General features: G+C 40.4%; 1 protein-coding gene across 1 annotated transcript in view; it reads right to left on the bottom strand.

The window, feature by feature from the left end:
• Positions 1-5,702: 5,702 nt before the first annotated feature.
• The window catches only part of LOC109927351 (E3 ubiquitin-protein ligase pellino homolog 2), a 50,042-nt gene continuing 37,512 nt past the window's right edge, over positions 5,703-18,232 (bottom strand). Inside the window, exon 4 of the mRNA XM_020527343.2 lies at positions 5,703-8,607. Coding sequence (XP_020382932.2) covers positions 8,041-8,607 — 567 coding nt within the window. The 3' untranslated portion in view covers positions 5,703-8,040. The remainder of the gene's footprint in view (positions 8,608-18,232) is intronic.

The following is an 18,232-nucleotide window of genomic DNA, read 5'->3' as shown; positions in this document are numbered from 1 at the left end:
AGACTCTGGTCCTCCTTTACCTCCTGCACATCCTGAGGGGACTTTTGGCTGCAAACTCTTCATGTGGATGGCGTTCAGCTGGAGGTTAGTGCTGATCCTGGACTTGTTGGCACATCTGTTCCTCCTCCATTTACGTGTGCCTTTGTTGTATCGCAGGAGCTGTGGGAATAAATGCTGTTGTGGCTGGGTCCATTAGTCATGCTTGCAATGAACCTATCTGGGAATCAAATAAAAATAACATGTCCTTAGTAATGTGAGCACCTAGAATTTACATCACTCACAAACGAGGGTTTAGCATGCTCTTCCATACAGTGGGACATGGATCACTCTAAAAAGAAGGGCTGTGGAATGCCTCTATATGTAACTTTGACAGAGGACATTAACCTGGTCATTGAATCAATCATGTAGCAGACAGCCAGCAGGAGATTCTAAGTACACATGAGTACTGAGACTTTGTCCTCCCATCCTCACATTACCCACAAAAGGCATAATTGCATATAAAAGCAAGTTGGTGAATGCTTACAGTTCAACATGAGGGAATCAGTTCTGTGCGCCCTTGCAGTCTTTGAGATCTTGCAGTATCTTTGCGCTTTGTGGCCAACGGGTGCCACTTTTAAGGTTGCCTGGATTACTGCTGCTTCATAGAAAAAACTACCTTCAATCTGTAATGACTTCAGTCTTAAACACATGTTTAAGATTGCTCGTGATCAGAATTTGTACTCCACGCATTTGGATACTGTGCATATTTCACATGCAAGATAATGATTACAGATGACTTCAACCTGTACCATGAAAGTGCCTAATTAATGCAATTGCCACTTGAAGAGCCTTACATCGCTCACAAGTACAGCCTGCGTGCTCAAACAGAAAATAAAAAAGCACTGACTCCATCCACTCTGGGTATGGTTGTGGCCATTTTTGTTTTACAATGTGCATTTTCGAGTTGATTGAATATGGAAGGCAATGCAGATAGAGTCTTGGGACCCATGAATCTGAATTTTCCTTTTTTTTGGCGCACTCTGGCTAGCCCATCAGTACCGATCCTCCATGTGTTCCACACACTACCTGGAACTACATCTGCAATTCTCATCATTGCTTTGTAAGATCTGGCCCTACAGTTGAGTCATGCTCACCATCATGCTGTACAGTATCCATGTCAAGGCCATTAGTTGTGACCACAGATTACATGCCTCTCTTGCCATATTTCACATCCTACTATACACTGTGTCTCTCCTCCTTATAATTAGAAATTCCACCCCTTCACCTTCTTTGTACCTCTTCATCCCCAGCATTTATTTCCCCATTGCAATGATATATCTGATAATGCCATTCACTTTAATTCAGATGACCTGCAGGACTGACTGCTGCCATTTCCCCTGCCAACTTGGAGGGACAGTCCTGACTGATGACTGACCAGACCCATGACTAATCCTTGTGCCATTCTCTGTCTGATTTACCCTGAATCCCCTGATTATTTGCACTGGATCTGAAGGACTGTTTGTGGTCCACTTCACAGGATAAAGTGGTATGAACTCCTTGACTTGGTTCCACCATTAGTGGTCGACTGACCTTTTCCAAACCCCTGACCTGAGACTGGACAATGCCCATGAATTACTGTACCAGCGCCCCCTTGACCAGATTGAAAACCACTCCCCTTAAATTTAGGGCTTTGATGCATGGCCAATTGATTGATGCAACTGCTGTGTGCTTGCCACGTAGGCTGTTGGCACATGCTACACGTGTGAGATTGACATAGCAAAATCCAATAGAGCAACATGTCCACTCCCTTGACTGATCATAGTTGACTACCATGATAAGTTGACTCGTTTTATGTCTGTACCAAAGAGCAAGACAAGAGATTCTTAAGCACTGGCTGAGAGCACTAAACAGAAAGTCAAGCCAGAGATGTGGTTGGCATCAAATTAGGCACAAAATGAGCCAGTGCCAAGAGAGCAAGCAAGGATCTATGAGATATAGCCTAGTCAAATCCTTAAGTGAGTGTCTGTCCTTGTGTGCAAAGTGCCCTTGCTGCAAAATTCCAATGAACGGCGCCAGTGTATTCTAAAGTTCAGCAGTGAAGTACAGAACCACGCTGTAAATGGTTTGGAGGCATGCTATGATGCAGTGAGAATAGTACATGTTCAATGCCAACCTTCACAGACAGGGGTTGTGTGTCATCATCGCTCATGGAGTGTGCCATGAGATGCTACTGATTGGTTTCCAAGATCGTTGTCAAGACGAGTTTGTGGTGAGCTGGAGTCATCAGCTAACCACTAATTTTCATGTCAGGAATTGTCACCATCTAATTTCCATTTGGTGGATGGGAGAATGGTAGACTATATATTAGTGAGGTGAGATTAGGAAATAATAAGATGTTAAAGGCCTCTTGTCACTCATTAGTAAGAATCTCTCAGCTTGCCATTAAATACTTGATTGGAAAATGGGGCTTCTTGCTCTTTCTCCATTGAATAGCTCATCACTAGCCAACTCACACATATCGTTCAGGCTGGGATGATTTCATGATTGCACTTTACATTTAGTTTGAAAGGGAAAAGAGTGGGCCTAAGACTGTTATTTTAAACTTTAAAGATGCCAATACAAGGGCAAGAAGTTTGGACTAGCTAAAGCGAACTGGGATATTAGGCTAGGAGATAAATCAGTTGCAAACCAGTGACAAACATTTAAAGGGATTTTTCACAATACGCATCCCTGCTGTAAAGAAGAAAAAGTCCAACGGGAGCATTTATCATCCAGGGTCGATTAAAGTAGCAAAAGAAAATCAAACTTAAGCAAAGATGACTGGCAGGCTCGAATATAAAATTAAGTTAATTAAAACAAATAAATTATACTATGAGAGTAAACTACCCGAGAATTTCTATACCAACTAAAAAAGATATATGATCAATGAATATCTAGCTTTTGTCTTCATTATAGAGGATATAGAAAACATCGCCCTTGAAGGAAAATGGTAGTTGTTGAAATGATTAGCACCAGGGAACTGGTGTTCAACAAACGGTTTGAGCTCTGGGTTGATAAGCCTGGGGTGGACAAGGTCAGAAGTCACATGACACTAGGTTGTCGTCCAACAGATTTATTTGAAATCAAAAGCTTTCGGAGCGCTGCTCCTTTGTCGGGTGAAGTGAAGAGACAGAAGCACACAGGCACAGAATTTATAAGCAGAGAGCTCAAAAGATCATCCAAATGGCCTGAGTGGAGTGTTGACAGGCTGAATAACAAGTCTATACAGGTGATCAAAAGTGTCAGACGGTGTGAGTAAGGTGTCAACAGCTGAATAGCAAGTGAAGGGACGATCTATGATCCGATTAATTGAGGGCAGGGAGATAATTATAAAAATTAAAAATAAAATGGTGCTGGAGACAACCCGAATGACTGGAATAACATGACAGGTATAAAAGTCACATGCTGAGGGTCTAACCATAATAACAAGTAATGCAAAACTATACAAACTAATTAAGGTACAGAGATCATAACAAGTTATCAAGGTGATGGTGTCAAATTAATAATTTGTTATGATCGCTCTGTCTTAATTAGTTTGTTCAGTTCTGGATTACTTGTTACTTTGGTTAGACCCTCAGCATGCAACACTTACACCGATCACGTTATCCCAGCCATTTGGTTTGTCTCTAGCACAATCTTATTTTTAACTTTTTGTAATTATCTCTGCCTCAATTAATTGGATCGTAGGTCATCACTTCACTTGCTGCTCAGCTGTTGACACTTTACTTACACCGTCTGACACTTTCAATCACCTGCAAAAACTTGTTATTCAGCCTGTCGACATTCCACTCACACCATCTGTATGATCTCTTGATCTCTGTGCCAATAAATTCTGTGCCTGTGTACTTCTTTTCACTTCACCTGACAAAGGAGCAGTGCTTCAAAAGCTTGTGATTTCAAATAAACCTGTTGGATTACAACTTGGTGTCATGCGACCTCTGACCTTAAAGGTCCAGAATCACTTTGACAGCTGCTGAAACAATGCTAAGTACTAAAAGCAAGGGGGGAGTAGTATGCCAATAAGTAGGGTACCAGGTGGGATATGGTGCCAAGTGGGTAGGATGCCAAGTGTCTAGAATGACAAGTGGATGGGGTAGGGTACTGGAGAAAAGTGCTAAGGTAAGTGATGCCATGTTTAGGGTGGGTTAGCTCAATGAGGAAATAAGGTCTAGGAGGGGCTAGGAGAGGATGGGTGTCAAGTGCTAAGATGGAGGCTGAGGCACATCAAGTCCAGAGCAGGAGAAAGGGATGCATTGGATCAGTAATGCGGGAAGGAAGTGTCAAGTTTGTTGGAGGGTGGAACATCAGTCACAGGAAAGGTGGTAGGGAGGTGTCAAGTCACGGTTTCAGGTATTTAAAATTTTCTGGAAGAAGTGAAGTATGGCATTTGTGAGGTAAGTTTGGAGTCAGTTGAATATATAATAGTCTAACTTCTCAAGTAAATATTTACTTAATTTCATCACAGCTGTCTGATTTAAACCAATACTTTGAATTCAGTTAGTAGGGGGTGCTGGAATTAGGATTACAAATAAATAATCTCAATATAATAAAATAGTGTTCAATCATTTCTAGTCTGGATATAATAGATTATATTATGCATAGGATTTTTGATTGAGCTAATATATAACTGGACTTTGGATTCTTTCCAAGTATGGTAACAGTCATGTTCAAGAATATTTTCAATTGAGGTAAAAATTTGCAATTCACTCCTAACAGTGGAAAATAATATGTTTGATTATTATCAGTAAACTGGTCATATACCCAATGTATTGTTGACTACGTTTTTCTCTCACAGATTCTTAAAAAACGGTGCATAAAGCTTAGTATTCAAGTGATTTAGAAGCTTGTAAACAGTAGTGATAAATTTGTCTTCATAGGCTTAATGTTACTTTCATACACCAAAACAAAGTGTTCAGGATCCAAACCATAATCCGTTTAAACCTGTTTAAGGGAGAGAGTCCACTTCTAAGAATCACAGAACACTTTTTTAGAACTTGACAAACAGTTTAACTCAAAAAAAAGGCTCTGCTATACAAAGGGGAATGTTCTCTGAAGTCAACCAGTACTGACTGATTTCAACACAGATGTGCAAATATATTGGCTCATGGGAATGAATTTTACAGCATTAACAAAGAATAGAAGAAATTTAGTGGGACATTTGGTTCAAGTCAACTGGCTTAAGGAACATTGTCAAAACAAGGTACTTATGTATATTTTTTATTTTTAAGGATGCTACTATGCACAATTCAAAGCTGAGATTATCAAGATAGTAATTTTAACATTTGGCAATGGCATAAAATTAGTAGTATCAGATCAGTCACCCTATACTTTTTCCACTGAAGTCAATGAACTGAAAACCAGAAATGTATGATGGTTTGCTGATCCACTCAATACTGCCTGCCTTATACAACAAGTTACCTCCACATGTTTTACATTTGTTAGTCAAAAACATAGAACAGAGATAACAATTTGGCTAGCGTGGGTGTAGATGTTGCATTTTTAAAGTAAAAAATTTCATTTGAATGCAAAAATTAAGGTATTGTTGCACGGAGTAAGTAACTGTTGAGTCAGTAACACGGAATAAGTTCTTCTAATATTTATGTCCCCAGTATGAAACCTATTTGTTGCAATGTACAATGTTATATAGAATGAATGCAATACAAAGATCCAGCATACAAACCAAATTACATCCAATGCATAACTGTTTCTGAAAAAAGCCTTTATTAGCATGTGATAATACATCACAAAAAATCAGTTTGCATCTTAGGCACCAACAAAATTCTTTCCAAACCAAACTTAAGTAAAGCTATTGTATTTTAACTAGAGAAATCTCAATGTGCACACACCTTGAGAGGCAAAATTCAGATAATTTAAACAGAAAGCTTTTCATTCTGTATGTATAGAAATTAACACTGGTAGGTTAAATGATCAAAAAGGCCATGTCTTTACTGACATTAAATTAACAAAGAAGTTACAACAGATGGGAATTAGCTCCAGTCATGTGACAAGGTTGATGTTTATGCACGTTAGTGATAAAAATTAACTACAACTTTTTCCCCATTTTTTAAAGAAACTTGATTATTGTGTAATACTGTATTTGCTGAAATTTTGCCAGCAAGAGTTATCATGGTATTGTTCAGTACTCAACGCCTCACTATAATAACTTCATTAGTAATAATGGAGCTAATCTTTCTATATGCATATTAGCAATAAATACAGGTCAAACCTTTTAGTATCTTGTGTATTTCCTTTGAAAATGGTAACAGCTAAATTATATACAACCAACAGTGTTATAAAATATAACATGGAGAGTAAATATATTAATCTTAATTGGACTGAAGAAAAATAAAATCACTTGCAGTGAAAAGTACCAGTGATAGTACAAGATTAAAATATATGAATCTAATGGGCAAAATCTTGTCACTCGACTTTAATTTACATTTAAATCAAGAAAATGCAATAAAACATGGATAGCACCATGGTAAGAAGCTCGTTACTCAATTCAAAATTATTCTGTACATAATAAGCAAATAAACAGTACAATTGCATATAACAAACCAGATATGCAAACCTGTAACTAGACCTCAATGAAACAGTTGCAAGCATCATATACATCAAACTAGTTTTATAAATTAAATTAGGCGTGCATCTGTTTTGAGACTGGTTAAAGAAGTTCTGTTTCATCCAAAACTTTTGTGATGACAACACTTTTTTAGGGTTTCCTCAAAAGTCATGACAAAATAAATAGTGAGAATGAGAACTGCATATTTTTTGGATCCTGAAGCAATAATTTTGTGTTTACCATGATTATTTTCACTCAATTTAAAGGAGCCAGCATTAAACAAAATTGCATCAGAACTTTCTTACATATTAATTTATATACCCTCTCAAAAAAAATTACAAAATAATCTTGAAAAAGGAAAGATTCATAAATGTTATGTTTGCATTATTAATAGGTTAGCTGTCAACTATTTTAAATTATAGATTAAACTCTGCAAATAGTTCAATTTACCACAATTTTCCAGGAGGTATGTCCACAGCTGTTACTGTTAACATTCATGCTGCTACTTTGCTCGTTTGTACAATGATAATCAATAAAAGCTGCATCAGAATTGTTACTGGAAATTATGTAAACATTGTACTTGAAACTGGTAACGCATTATACAGCAGAACTGAACAGTACACAGCTGAGAGGCAACAGACTGGAATCTGCAGCAATTATTGGTATTTCATGTAGTATTTAATGGCACACTGAAGATGCAATTCAAATGGAAAAATAATTGTAAAACAAGACTAAAACAAATATTCATTCAGTTTCAATTAAATTGTAACAAATTTTTCTTTGACGTGCGGATAGGGCATCACAGCTCATTTCATCATTCAAAAATTAGAATAATTTCAAAGTACAATATTGCATTGAATTTCAGAAACATTACTGCAAAAGATGTGCAAAGCTTTTGAAGAATACTTCAGTATTATGACAAATATCCACCTTGCCACTGATCTCTGGTGCAGAGCTTAGCTAATCATTTATCTGCACACCTGAGAAATGAAATCAAATTATAGTTAATGAGCAGATCAGCGCTATACATTCTTGCTAAAAGAGAGCAAATCTAAATAAGTAAATACTTTACTGCCAAGTTTACGCAAAAGCCATAAAATGATTTACAGCTTCACCGAGACAAGTCATTCAATATACACGCAATATATTAAAATCATATAAATTATAAAACTATACAAAGGGCACACTGTAGCAAAATAGGTTAGAGCAAAAGGGTAACTTTTATTTTTTCAGCTGTAGCTTTTACGAATGGCTCTCCAAATTCTGCACCCGTAAAACATTTATTAATCATTATTATCCACATCACAATTAACTGTATCCCACACCAACCTGCTTGCCCTCCCAATTCCTCCAAAAATAATTATGTCAATCATCCGCCAAGTGGGCATCCAGCTACAGTAGCAGATTATTTTCACAGTATTTCCCAAAAGAGTTTTTTTTTGCCCTTGTTCAAATCTTCATCAGTCAATTGGTCCTTGGAAAATTAGTTTAATGATGCCTTGCTCTCCATTAAGTTGTATAGCACAGAAAGGACATGCTGCATGGAATGCATGAGTACCATGGGGTAATGGAATTTGAGACCAATATTTTGCTGTTTTCTCAGAGCACACATGTCCGCATGGGTTAAATGTATGTGTAGAAGGTCCTGCATCCACATAAAATCCAGCTTCACAGCCTAGCCAAAGAGGCACATATGGTCCGATGGTTCTGCACATAGGACATTCTCGCTCATTGGCTTCTGTGTCACTACGATGGCCCCAGTTGTGGTAACCATGGACATGACCACAGCTGAGGTAAGCCCAGGGCTGTTTCTCTTCCACAATATCTTTTCGATTAATGCTGGGAAATGCTAGAGTGTTAAGCCCAACTGGACACTGAGGTCTCGCAGCATTTATCTCCTGTCGAAGAGCCTCAATGTGCTTTTGGGTTGGAGTATGGAACAAGCCATCTGCTGTTCTCCACAGAAGTGTTGCTCCACAAAGATCAACAAGTGAGCCATCCTGAAGAACATTGGTTTCATTGTCCACCTAAGAAAATAGTTAAAAATGCTAAGTACATATAAAATGTTCCTCTCGTTTATATTTCAAAAATACTTGTTAGCTATAGCATAGCAGTCAGAGAGTAAAACATAAATTTGTCTCATTTTTTCCTTTTCCAATGATAACTATAACACTAAAATTAGAATTAAACTGTACAGACCAACAAAAGTTTGAGGAACAATCGACAAATTAAGCTGAGTCTGCATCCAATGGTAGTTATGGTGACAGGTATATTTTAATTAGCTTCAGTATTCTTATAATGGGGGAATAGGAAATAGACAGTGATGTCACTCCTTAACACTATGAAGTAGCATCCTTCCAGAGATGGACATTAGAGGCAGTCAGAATTTGATTAAATCTGTGATACCCATACTACAAAATAGCATATCAATCTAGACTTACATTATCTGTATTTCTTTTTACTGCTGGTACTGTGACTGTAAACTGCTGGAAGGAGCAATGAGCCACATAATTAAAATGATCTGAAGTACTCATGATTAATCAGCACAGTTTAAAAATAAAATTCTGTTCAGTAAATCCTTGAACTATAGAAATAAGATTATCAGCTCTCAAGACTTCAATAATTTAAAAGAAATAGAAAAATATAAATTTATAATTCCAACTTTCAACCTTCAGGCAAATCCTGCAAGAAAATCTGGGAAATGAAGAGACGATTAAGAGGAGATTTGGCTGAGGTATTGAAAATCCTGAGCAGTCCTGATGGCATAGATAGAAAAGAACTGTTTGGATTCAAGAACCATAGGACACCAATTTAAAATTGCTGGCAAAGAACTAAAGGTGACATGAGGAAACACTTCTTGACAAAAGGGGACTAGAGTCAGATGCAATTGTTGCTTTCACAAGGGAATTCGATAAAGGGAAAATGATTAAGAGCCAAGAAATTGCACGACTAGAGGAAATGAGCAGTAACTATCCTTTGATTGTACGAAACCACTTTAGGTTGCCATACCTTGAAATGACTTTCCGATGATGTGACTCCCCTGAATTGCTGACACATATACCTTGGTAGTAAAGGAGTGGTAGGGTAGCTACATCACAGAAACATCATTACTAGCTCACTCCCCCTCCAGTCATGTACCATTCTGACTTGGTCATATACTGTCTTGCTGTTTCTTCATCAGCAGAGGTACAAAAACTTGAAATTCCCAACTTAATATCATTTTGGGAGGACCATAACCAAGAAAATGAGTCATTTTAGTTTTACTGCCACGTACCCTGGAGTATATGGTTGATAAATGCTGTCTAGTTGAAGTCACCAAATTGGTTCAAGGTAACGTTTTTCTACTTAGTCTGCCCTGAAGCTGTGTTTTATGACCTGCCATTTTAGATTAGTTTCAATAATCCATTGTGGGTTTGGAATTCAAACTTTTGTATGCCAACAGGTATAATGTGCAAATTATCATTTCAGGCTGATACACTGCACTTAAATGACGCTAACATTCCCTGAAGTGAAGGTCACTTTGGTCTTGGCTGGACCACAACTTGTAAGGCACTGAAGAGAGCTAACGATGAGAGTTTGGTACAAATAATTTAGACGTTTCACAGGTAATTAGAAGGTAAACACAACAGAACTTTGCAATAGTTCCTAACATATTTAATACATGCCTTAATGAAATGAAATTTTCTGAGGTATGAATAGTAATACGCAATTGCCCTACATGAAACCTGAGCATTTTGTAAATTACTTCCAATCTTGATGAGTTATGTCCTAAAAACCAATACTCCATTATCAAAATATATCATGCAGATTAACCTCAAACTAATTATAATCAATTTCTATCATAACTCAGAGAGAATCAATTCACCGGTAAGACTTAGGAAGAAATACTTTCTTAATTGTCCCTGAAAGCAATGGTAATACTGGCATTACAAATTGCAATCAATAATGAATGACGGCTGTTACATCAGGTTTAATATAAATTGGAAAGATCATGTTCAAAATCTACGATGGTTTCTTCCTCCTCCCTCTCAACAAGGAAAAAGTTGGTAACAGGTCAGGAACTCACAGTTTTGCAGAGTACGCTTCCCACTGGTTCTTTAACTGAACTTTAGTATTAACATTTCTCTTCTGGCATTCTGAATCAATTGAAGTGGACAGGTGTGATCATGACCCATTGCTCATGTGTTTCAGAATTTAACGACACAGTGGAGACGAAATGGAACCATCTACTACTAGGAACAGGAGTAGGCCATTTAGCCCATCAAACCTGCACCTCCATTGAATAAGATCAGGACGAATCGAACACTTCACTCAGACTATCTCCATAATCCTTTACACTACTGATAACCAAAGGGGTATCAATCTCTACTGTAAATATATTCAAATACTGAGCTTCCAGAGCTATCTGGGGTAGATAATTCCAAAGATTTACCACCCTCTGGGTGAAAAAATATCTCATTTTAGTCCTAAATAGCATTACCCTTTTTTAAACTGTACTAGGTTCTAGACTCCCTAAACAGGGGCAACATCTTAACTGCAGCTATAATAAAACAGATAACTGTGGATATTGTAAATCTTAAACAAAAACAGAAATTGCTGGAGAAATTTACAAGGCCGCTACTCAAGTTCCAAAACACAGAGCTCAAGCTTGTACATCTGGTGACACGTCCTGCAAATGTGGTTTTCTGGGACATTTGGTATACCCATGAATTCACACACACTGCAGGACGTACACACCACTCATCCCCACTGATATACCATCCTGTAACTCTAAAAACTATCTGTTACCTTCAGAATATATATAAATTTACTATAAAACTGGACATTTAGATTCATTTTCCTTTGGTTTTACTTTATTATTTTAATTTGACTTGCTTTAATTCTACCTCCCTTTTGCATGTGTCCCTTCATGAATTCAAAGTAACTGCTTTTATTCTTATAAGTTGTACATTTTTCCAGTTTTAAGCATTCCTTCTGAAATGTTTCCTCCCTTAGGTAGGGAGATCAAAACTGCTCAAAATATTTCAGCTGCCATCTCACCAAGGGCTTCTGAACTCAAATACTCTTGAAATGAAATGAATGGTCTGCAAGATTTCTTCACATTTTCCAATCTATCATCATTTAAATAATCATTTAAATAATACGCTACCTGTTTTTTCAGACCAAAGTATATAACTTCACATTTGTCCATGATGTACTACATCTGCCACATGTTTGCCCACAGACTTACCTAGATTGCCACCAGGCATCCTCCTCACAACTCACAAACTCATGTAGTTTTGTGTCATCAACAAATTTGGAAATGTTACATAAAAACCGAAAGAACTACAGATGCTGGAAATCAGAAACAAAAACAGAAATTGCTGGAAAAGCTCAGCAGCTCTGGCAGCATCTGTGGAGAGAAATCAGAGTCAACGTTTCAGGTCCAGTGATCCTTCCTCAGAATTGATGGTAGCTAGTTCTCTCTACAGATGCTACCAAACCTGCTGAGCTTTTCCAAGAATTTCTGTTTTTGTTTCTGATTTCCAGCATCTGCAGTTCTTCTGGTTTTTATTTAGTATTTAACTTAGTGTCACATCTCTTCCAGGCATGCCCACCTTGAAGAAATTCTGCTCCTCTTTCTGACAGGATTTACGTTCCAATTATTTTTCTTTTCTATCGTCATCAATTTTACTGTCGGTCCTGGTGTTTGACAAGGCATTTGCTAAAACCTGTTTCCGTAGCCACGTCACATTCCTTAGTGACTGTCTCCGGCTCAGACTCACCCCACACGGATTCCAACTCAAGTTGCATTCTTCGTGTTTTGAATCCACCCATGATTACCACAGACACCCATTCTTGCCACGTTCTGAGATCCACACTCAGAGTGCCATGCGTCATCATATGCACACTCTCGACCTCTCTCTCCAACAGCACTCACTTCATGCTGGCTCAGTTGCAGTACTCCCCAGTTCAATTTCATCTTCCAGCTCATTCGACATGCTAACAAGCACCTTTTTCCTTTCCTTTCAGGCATCAAGGAATACAAGATACAACATGTCAAGAGATACACTTGGCCCTCCTGAATCTTCCACTCCTCCCCCTTCCCTCTGATTCCATCCCTTCTCCCAATCCACTTCCTGCCATGTATTTATCATTCCTCCTGACTTTCTGCTCTCCAAAGTTGAACGGTCTGTACTCACCCAAGGTCTCAGTTTTATCTCTCTGCATCTCCACCTTAATGAATTTCAGGCAGGATATGACATTTAACTCTTCTTCCACTGCCTTCGCCTCCATGCCCATTTCTTTGGACAAGAGTCCATTCCCCATCCCACAGATCCCGCTCACTGCTAACACTCTCCCTCCACTTGGACCTCTCCCTCTGGCCTTTGATCTGCACTTGACTTGTTCATCAAGAACTGCCAACATGACACTAGTTGCCTCAATTTCTCTACCCCCGTTATCCATTTCAACCTACCTCCCCATGAACTAACTACACTCCGTGCTGAGGTTGTAGACTTGCTCAGCGAGCCAGTGTGTTTGATTGCAGTCATCCTGCTAGGTAACATCATCAGTGCGCCTTGGTTTGCTGGGGTGGTTGGCATCCCTTCTGGTTCTGTTTTTCAGTGGTTTGTATATTGGGTCCAGTTCAATATGTTTGTTGATGGAGTTCCAGTTGGAATGCCAGGCCTCCAGGAATTCCCTCACGTATCTCTGTTTGGCTTGTGCTATTATGGATGTGCTTTCCCAGTCAAATTCATGTCCTTGTTTGTCCGTGTGTATTGAGACCAGTCAGACAGGTCGTGTCTCTTGGTGGCTAGTTGGTGTTTGTGTATCCTTATTGTCAGTTTTCTTCCAGTTTGATCTATGTAATGTTTCTCACAGTCCTTAAATGGTATTTTGTACATTACGTTGGTTTTATTAGTTGTGGATATGAGATCCTTTACATTCATCAGTGGCTACTGTAGGGTGGTTGTTGATTTGTGGGCTATCCTGATACCTAGGGATCTGAGTCATCTGAGTTGCCAACCATCCCCAAACCGAGGCATTAATGTTTCACCGGAGGCGCACTGACAATGTTACCTAGCAGGGTGACAAAACATCTGCAATCAAACTCACTGGCTCGGCAAGCAAGTTTAAAACCTCGTCCCCAACCTGAGCTACAAATCTTCTCAAAAACCTTGCACTCCATACTCTCAGAACCAACCCTGACTTTGTAATTAAACCTGCTGACAAGGCTGGTGCTGTTGCTGTATGACTTCTACGTTGCAGAGGCTGGTTGCCAGCTCTCTGATGCCTCCTCCTTTTTCCCCATGGACTATGACCTCACCATGGAGCATCTGGTCATTGTGTCCACTAGAATCACTAATCTTATTCCATCGCCCCCTACTGCCTCCAAGCTCATAGTCTCCCAACCCTGCATAGCTCGCTTCTACCACCTTCCCAAAATCCACAAACAGGTCTGCCCTGGCAAACCCATTGCTTCTGCCTGCTCTTGCCCCAAAGGACTGATCTCTTCCTACCTTGACTTGACTTTTTATTCTCCCCTTGTCCAGTCCCTTTTATATCCATGACTGCTCTATAGCTTTATGTCAGCTTCAGAATCTCCTGTTTGTGGGCTCCAGCCACCTCCTCTGTATTTACCATGGATGTGCAATCAATTTACATGTCCATCCCCTATCAGGATGGTCCCAGGGCTCTCGGCTTTGTCCTGGGAAAAAAAGACTGAATCAGGCCCCTCTACCACCTTCCTGCCCCTGGCCAAGCTCATCCTCACCCTGAACATCTCTTTTAATTGACCTGAAAAAAGTGAGAGCAGAAGGGTGACCATTGCTACATGCATGACCCCCAGTTATGCCTGTGTCTTTGTTGAGTACGTGAAACATTCTTTGTTCCAGTCATGTTCCGGTCCCCAACCGCAACTCTTTCTCTGATACATCGATGATTATTATCGGTGCTGTTTCCCTCTCTCATCTGGAATTGGAAAAATTTATCAATTTCACTTCCAATTTCCACCCTACTCTCACCTTCACCTGGTCCATCTCTGACTCCTCCTTTCCTCGACATCTGTTTCCATTTCTGGGGATAGGCTGGCCACCAATATCTACTACAAACCAATCCACTCTCATAGTTACCTTGACAATACATCCTCACACCCTGCTTCCTGTAAAGAATCTATTCCATTCTCCCAGTTCCTCTGTCTCCGTCGCATCTGTTCTGATGATGCCAACTTTGACAAGAGGGCCTCCGAAATTACCACAATCTTCCTCAACTGAGGATTCCCCAGCACCATAGTTGATAAGGCCCTCCGCCGGGTCTGACCCATCTCCTGCACTTCAGCCCTCACTCCACCTCTTCCTTCCTACAACAGCAACAGGGACACCTTGCCCTCACCTAGCATCCCATCAGCAGCCACATCAGAGGATCATTAGCATCCAATTCCACCATCTCCAGTGGGATGCCACCACCAGACACACATTTTCCACCTCTCCATTGTCAGCCTTCTGCAGGGCACATTACTCCTTCACTCTCAACACCACCCCCACAGCCCCATGGCATGTTCTCTGGCATCCGCAGAAGGTGTAATACCTGCCCATTTACTTCCACCCTCCTCAGTATCCAAGGGCCGAAACACATGAGGCAGCACTTTACAGGCATTTCACTCAATCTAGTCTACTGCAGTCACTGCTCTCAATGCGGTCTCCTCTACCCTTGGGAAACGAAGCATAGCCTGGGTGACTGCTTCATAGAACACCTACGTTCTTTCCGCAAAAAAGACTGAGCTTCAAGTTGCCTGCCACTTCAACACATCATCTTATTCCCTGGCCAACATCTCTGTCTCATACTGCGGATGCAGTATACCACATTAGCAGATGTGCAGGTGAACATCTGCTTGATGTGGAAAGTCTTCTTGGGGCCTGGGATGAGGGTGAGGGGGGAGGTGTAGGGGCAGGTGTAGCACTTCCTGCGGTTGCAGGGAAAAGTGCCGGGTATGGTGGGGCTGGAGGGGAGAGTGGAGCGGACAAGGGAGTCACGGGCAGAGTGGTCCCTCCGGAAAACAGATAAGGGTGGTGGGGTCGGATTGCAGATGGCGGAAGTGTCGGAGGATGATGCGTTGGATCCGGAGTTTGGTCGGGTGGTACGTGAGGACGAGGGGGATTCTGTTTTGGTTGTTATTGCGGGGAGGGGGTGTGAGAGATGAGTTGCGGGAAATGCAGGAGACACGGTGGAGGGCGTTCTCGACCACTGAGGGGGGGGGTAGTTGCGGTCCTTGAAAAACGAGGACATCTGAGATGTACGGGAGTGGAATGCCTCGTCCTGGGAGCAGATGCGGCGGATGCGAAGGAATTGGGAATAGGGGATAGGGGATGGCATTTTTGCAGGAAGGTGGGTGGGAGGAGGTGTATTCTAGGTAACTGTGGGAGTCGGTAGGCTTGAAATGGATATCGGTTTCCAGGTGGTTGCCAGAGATGGAAACAGAGAGGTCCAGGAAGGAGAGAGAGGTATTAGAGACAGTCCAGGTAAACTTAAGGTTGGGGTTGAAGGTGTTGGTGAGGTGGATGAACTGTTTGAGCTCCTCGTGGGAGTACGAGGCGGCACAGATACAGTCATCAATGTAATGGAGGAAGAGGTGGGGTTTAGGGCCAGTGTAGCTACGGAAGAGGGCTTGTTCCATGTAACCTACAAAGAGGCAGGCATAGCTTGGGCCGATGTGGGTACCCATGGCCACCCCCTTTGTCTGTAGGAAGTGGGAGGAATTGAAACAGAAGTTGTTGAGGGTGAGGACTAAGCGGATGAGGGTGTCAGTGGAGGGAGACTGGTCGGGCCTGCGGGACAGGAAGAAGCAGAGGGCCTTTAGGCCATCTGTATGGGGAATGCAGGTATATAGGGACTGGACGTCCATGGTAAAGATGGGGTGTTGGGGACCGGGGAATTGGAAGTTCTGGAGGAGGTGGAGGGCGTAGGTAGTGTCATGGACGTAGGTAGGGAGTTCCTGGACCAAGGGGAAGAAAATGGAGTCGAGATAGGTGGAGATAAGTTCAGTGGGGCAGGAGCAGGTGGAGATAATGGGTCGACCAGGGCAGTCAGGTTTGTAAATGTTTTCCAAGTATTCTGTTATCATATCTTTTATAATAGGTTTGAACATTTTTCCTACTACTGATGTTAGGCTAACTGGTCTGTATTTCGGTTTTTTCTCATCCTTCTTTTTTTAAAATAGTGGGGATAAATTTGCCATCTTCCAATCTGTAGGAACTACTCCAGTGTCTCTCGAATTTTAGAAGGTGACTGCCAGTGCATCCAATATTTCCAGGGCAACTCCCTTAATTATTCTGGGAAGCAAACATCAGGCCCTGGGGATACGTTTATCTTTAACCCCAACAATTTTCTGACACAATTTTTTTCCTAATACTGATTTTCGTCAATTCCTCTTTCTCGTTTGACCCTTATCCCTAACACTCCTGACAAATTAATTGTATCCTCTTTTGTGAAAACAAAATCAAAATGTGTTCAATTCTTCTGCCATTTCTTTGTTCTTCATTATAACTTTCTCTATTTCTGACTGTAAAGGACCAATGTTTGTCTTCACTAATCTTTTTGTCTTCACATATTTGTCAACGATTTTACACTCAGCTCTTTATGTTCCCTGCAAGCTTACTTTCATAGTCTATTTTTGCTCCTTTTATCAATTTTTTTTGCCCTATTTTGCTGAATTCTAAACTGTTCCCATTCCTCAGGCTTGCTGTATGTTCCAGCAATTTTATATGTCTGCTCTTTGGATTTAATACTTCATTCTAATATCTAATGAAGAATTAATTGTTGTAATCCATATGCACATTCCTTAAATATTAATCATTCCCTATCCACTGCCAACTCTTTTAGTAAGGTTCCTCAATCCATCATTACCAACTCACACCTCATATATCTTTGTAGTTCACCTTATTTCAATTCAGGATCCAAGTTTCGCATTCAACTTCTTCACTCTCCATCTTAATGAGCAATTATATAATTTTATTGTTGCTCTTCCCCAATGGGCCCCACACAAAATTGTTAATTCATTCATCCTTTATCATTGCATTATAACTAGCCTAGGATAGCTCGTTCACCAGTTGGTTCATATATGTTACAGTTGCACTCTCATCGCATACATCTCTAATCTCCTGTTTAATCCTTTGCCTTACATCTCTGCTACTGTTTGGGGCCTTTAGACAAACCCCAACGTTGTTTTCTGCCCATTGGTTTTTCTTATCTCGATCCATTCAAAATCCACATCATAACTTTCAGACCTAACATCCTTCCTTATTATTGCATTCATATTCCTTTACTAACAATGCTACTTCACCTCCTTTCCCTATTTGTCTGTCCTTCCTAAATGTTGAATACCTTTGGATGGTCAATTCCTGTACCTGGTCACCTGTAGCCATGTCTCTGTAACTGTAGGAAATCATAACTATGCATCTCTATTTGAGCTATTAATTGTCCACCTTATTGCGATGCTCTGCACATTATGACACAATGCCTCGAGACATGTCTCTAATCTTGTTATTGTCTGCTTAGGACATAGTAGGAACTGCAGATGCTGGAGAATCTGAGATAACAAGGTGTAGAGCTGGATGAACACAGCAGGCCAAGCAGCATCAGAAGAGCAGGAAGGCTGACGTTTCGGGCCTAGAC

This window comes from Rhincodon typus, chromosome 8, assembly GCF_021869965.1.
Source record: "Rhincodon typus isolate 14 chromosome 8, sRhiTyp1.1, whole genome shotgun sequence".
Taxonomy (NCBI): domain Eukaryota; kingdom Metazoa; phylum Chordata; class Chondrichthyes; order Orectolobiformes; family Rhincodontidae; genus Rhincodon; species Rhincodon typus.
Note: the sequence above shows the minus strand (reverse complement) of the source record. Positions and strands in the feature narration are given on the sequence as shown.